The sequence below is a fragment of the Boleophthalmus pectinirostris genome, unplaced genomic scaffold (assembly GCF_026225935.1).
Source record: "Boleophthalmus pectinirostris isolate CB_2022bp ecotype Guang Dong unplaced genomic scaffold, ASM2622593v1 HiC_scaffold_15, whole genome shotgun sequence".
Lineage (NCBI taxonomy): Eukaryota > Metazoa > Chordata > Actinopteri > Gobiiformes > Gobiidae > Boleophthalmus > Boleophthalmus pectinirostris.
The window spans coordinates 4,813,404-4,818,228 of NW_026571070.1; the positions used below are offsets into that span (position 1 = coordinate 4,813,404).

General features: G+C 34.7%; 1 protein-coding gene across 1 annotated transcript in view; it reads left to right on the top strand.

Moving 5' to 3' along the window:
• The window catches only part of LOC129408180 (uncharacterized), a 4,405-nt gene extending 105 nt beyond the window's left edge, over positions 1-4,300 (top strand). Inside the window, exons 2-5 of the mRNA XM_055151239.1 lie at positions 1,089-1,153; positions 1,439-1,591; positions 2,610-2,717; positions 4,016-4,300. Coding sequence (XP_055007214.1) covers positions 1,089-1,153; positions 1,439-1,591; positions 2,610-2,717; positions 4,016-4,288 — 599 coding nt within the window. The 3' untranslated portion in view covers positions 4,289-4,300. The remainder of the gene's footprint in view (positions 1-1,088; positions 1,154-1,438; positions 1,592-2,609; positions 2,718-4,015) is intronic.
• Positions 4,301-4,825: the final 525 nt, after the last annotated feature.

Consider the following 4,825-nt stretch of genomic DNA (forward strand, 5'->3'; position numbering starts at 1 on the left):
TGTAAAAAATACATGTAGTCTTGTTTTACTTATTATATATGTCTCATTTGTATGTAAAGAGACACGAAAAGTAAGCTACTTGGAGGTGATTAAAGATATACATTATTACTACTAGTTAGTTTTAATTATATCTTCTAGATATTGAATTCATTGACTGGGTCATCAGAGCGATAGAAATAGGGGATTTGTTTTCGATAGCATGTTTGCTTATTACGAGAGCAAAGTTGAATTTTAGATTGAGTCGTTTTGCGCGGCCACCATTTTGGGCTAACGTTAATACATCGCCAACGCTTGACATGCTGAGATGAGCCGGTCCAGCTTTTATTTTACACTGGTGCAAACTTGTCAAATTGCGAGTAGTGCACCACCAGGTTTACGCATTTTGCGCACTACGGCCAGGTGTAACTTTAAGCCCAGGATGGCGCAGGCATAAATCCCGGGCCTAATCATGCGGGCAGCGGCTGATAGAACGGCGAGTGTTCCGGTCCGCCGGAGCTGCGGTTCTGCGGGCTTGAGGTGGCTCTCTCCTGCCTTGTGCTTTTTTGTCATCGTAGACACGGACAGATTATTTAACGCTGCGCAAATAACAAATAGAGACAGATACCCTTTATGAAACTAAATTAGTTAATCTATATACATATAAATGAACGCGCTCGCTCTCCGCTGCAGCGCGCAGCCCTCCTATCGCCACAGAAACTCCGGTACTGGTATTGAAAAACTAACGTTCTTTCGGCGCCAGTTTTCCTTGGCTTTAAATGCGATAAAATAAATATCTAATAAATGGTCAACTAGTCCAAAATAAAATTCAGTTGGCTTTGTCAGTTCACATGCAAACCACTTGCAGAGAATAACACTGCTCATAAATATAATTATCTTTAAAATAATTGCAATTCATTCCAAAACTGACCTATAAAGCAGTTGTTACTCTTTATTGCCTACCTCTACTTAATTGTGTAGTTTAATTTAAAAATGTGAAATCATTCATATTATAAAATATAAAATTAATTAAACATTTTAATTTGCTGAATTTCCTCACATGCAATGTGTTTAACACATTTTTATTTTCCTTGCCTAATCTATCTGCACAGGAACCATTTCCCACTTGGACGCGGTTTCAACCAGCAAGAGTTCTTTTTCCTTCAGTTCTGTAGAGGTATGTTTGCATTAAAGTTGGTTTAATTTGAAAGGGAACATTTACACATGGCAATATAGGTTCTCACCACCTTTCAATACATTGATATGAGATTCTAAAATAAATAATGCCATTCTGACAGGACTGTAATGCAGTCCAGAGGGATCATCAAATAAAAAAAATCTCACATTTGACAAAAAGTTTTAAATATCCTTTCAAGCCACAGATTGTTCAGAAATGGTAACAGTAAAATTTGATTATTATTTTTTTTTTCTTTTTCATTTTAAATTTCTGTATACATTTCAGATCAATGCTGAGTTTCTGCGCATCACCACATGTCCATTGGAGTCTACCTTCTGTGTAGAACTAGACCGACACACTTCAAAACTTCTAGAAGTTGCAAGAAAGGGAGGATCTTTTCAAATGAAGGCTGCTTGGATTCTTCGGGATTTTGATGAGGTAACTTTAATTAGATGGCATAGGTGCTTCTAAACGTTTCCTAACTTGGTTTACCTATAGCAGTGCTTCTCAGACTTTTTCAAACCATGGATCACTTTGTCATTGAAAACTAAACTGCAGTCCACTTTCCTGTGCCCAGCAAAACCAATACAAAAAAAAAAATTAAGATTCGGCTAATGTATGTTAAAAGGCCTACTATGTTTAACTATTAGAGAAATTGGTTTGTTTTGTGTTCATTAAAATTAATTGCTGAACAGGAAACGATTTAAAATGAGACATTTACAGATATTCATAGGTTTATAGTAGATTTTATTAACTTGAGTGCATTTTTGTTACACCATTCCTCTTTACATTTCTGAGCTCCATGGTAAGTCATAGGGGCTTTACATGGACAAAATTTGCTTTTTCTATTCAAGATAGGATGCTTATGACAGGACACGTCTTACTCACCTGTCTCCTGCTCTCATCTCCCCTCTCCCTTCTGTCTATGAGCTTGTGCCTCTGCTGTGTGCAGCTTAGGGGTGGGCAACTATAAGCTATACTGTAGTATTTAATTTTTTTACATTTTCAAAACAATATTTACAGTATACATTTTTATTACATTATTTTATAATTTTCTCATGAACCACCTGACCAGTTTTGGAGTCACTGAGCAATAGGATCTGGCAGTCCATGGTGTGGGTCTTGCTTTCTGTTCAGTGATTGGATATCAGCTCGTTTTGAGAAGTGAAACGATAAATGGAAAGACCTTGACATCATTCACCTAAGTGACAAAATTTTGTCAGATCGCCTTGTTCTTTTAATCTCTTCATGGACCCAGTGCTTTGTGTGTCCGAGAGGTGTCCACACCAGTTCAGGAAAAAATGTTTTTTTTGTGAAGTGAAAATATCCTCATTACAAATATTTAGTATGTTTACGTCACATCTGAATGCAAATTTAAAAAAAAAACCCAAAACACTCCATTATGTCAGTACCAAGAATAGAATTGAGAAAAATAACAGTGTTCTTATGTTTGCAGGCTTCACTGAATGCTGCACTGGAAGCATCTACACGAAGGCAATATGCACTAAAGTTGCTGATGATTTTCCTTGGAGACCCTGTTGATGAAATAATAAAAGAACATCAGGTATGAACGATATATAGAGAATAAAACCTGTCATGTCTTACAATATCAAACTCCTCACCAATTGGCAGTCTGTAACTGATGGTCCTTTTTTGTATGTGTTAATCATGTGAATGAAGCAAAACATAACTCCTGGTATGTTTGAGGAAACATAGATCAGAACTGAAGAAGCAGCTTGGATGAGCTGCGAAACGTCTTCAACCAAACTAACCTTTGTCCAGTTGACAAACTGAATTTTCTCCTTGCCATAGATCAGAATATAGCATAATATGTACCCTTTAACGCTCCAAAATAAATCCAGTATATTCTGATTGAGAATAGATAATTGTAAAAAAAAAAAAAAAGTGCACAATTTAAATATAAACTGTTTGCACTTGCACTTAAGTAATTATGTAGGTAATTTATTTCATTTTTGGACAATCTTCTAAAATATAAAGCTATTTGGGGATACTTAAAGATTCACTATGCAAGTTTTCCAGAGACATTTCCATCACATGATTTTCTCATGAAATTGTTTTTGAAGTTCCACAGTGTGAAATACACTTTTGTATTTGCATTTGTTAAATTTTTTCAAGCTTGCTTTTTCACCCAAAATACTCAGACCCTCTACCAGAAAACTACATAGTACACCTTTTAAAGTGTTTGTTGATCTAGTTTAGATAGATTTTAACTGCTATCACATACTATTCCAGTCTGAACAATTCCTATTTGAACCGTGTATAGCAAACTTGCCTTGAATCCAATTCTGATTTTAAATGCCATTTACAGTGGTCCTTTTAGTGAATAAATTATTTAACCCAATAAGATCGCCGCAAATTAATTTATTAAATATTTGTTTTAACAAAATATTAGTTGATGCAAATTTTAAAATATTGGCAATCAAACCGCAAATTCTTCCATAGCATTCTTGACTAACCTCTAGCTCAATGTTAAACTGTAGGGACTGTAGAGTGTTGTGATGTCACATTCAACATTTTCTATGGTAGAATTTGCTGTCTAGCTGATTGCAAAGTTGTTGACTTGATTTGTGGTTTCTATCTTTATAATCACTGGATCTATCCACATAAAAAACAAGAACTGGCACAAAGTTTAAATTTATGCATCATCAGTATGGAGATTTCTCTCAAAGTAAATCTGTTTTATACATAGTTATGAAGTCACTTCCCACCATCTGAAATCATTACATAACATTTTAGAATATGAAGTATCTTTTGCAAATCCTTAGAATGCATTACAGACGCATACATGCAGACTGATAAGCATTAAATTATATTTTGTACTAATCTACTCATGTTTTGCAGGTACAGCAAGAATACAGTGTGGTGGAGGAGACGATGGCAGTTGTCCTGACACCGACAGATGTGAAAATTGTGTTGGAAGGTGAAGAGGTCCTGGCTAATCTAAATTCAGTGGTTCAAACTTTTGTCATGCTGTTTGGTCTCATATATACTCTAAACATGCAGTACCCGAAGAAATGTGTACGTACATTTGAGTTCGTTCAGAAAGTTCTTATGGGACTGGATGGGGAAAAAACTGAGCCCCAAAGTTCACAAACTGAGTGTCTTGCTACATAACAAGTAGTTGTGTCTCCAGTTTTATTGTTCATACTCATACGTTTTTAAGGTTGAAATTTTCTGCAAATCCAGAGGTGAACTTCTCACCTTTTTTTTTTTGTTCAATTGTACAAACTGTACCACTGTAGGACCAAGGCAAGTTAAGTTTAAAAAAAAAACAAGTTAAGACATGTTGGCTTACCTTATATTTGTTTAGTAGTAGTAGTAGTACTGGTTGCTTGTAACTTGCATATCACTGTATTTAGTGATCAATTTTATGCACTGTTAAATAAAAATAAAGTAAAATAATTCAATGTGTTGTGAAATTACTGAGATTATAGGACCATTATAAATAGGAGAAACAAGTTAAGGTAGATTGGATTAATCTATAACAAGTACATTCATTTAATCTGAAATTTTAAATTGGCCCATAAATGCTAATGAATTTTAAAAAATTGACTCAGTTAACTTTTGCGCGTTGAGGTAATTAATGTTTTCTTGTTGAACCAATTTATAATTGATTAACTGTTACAATTTAAATTTTTTTAGTTGGACCAA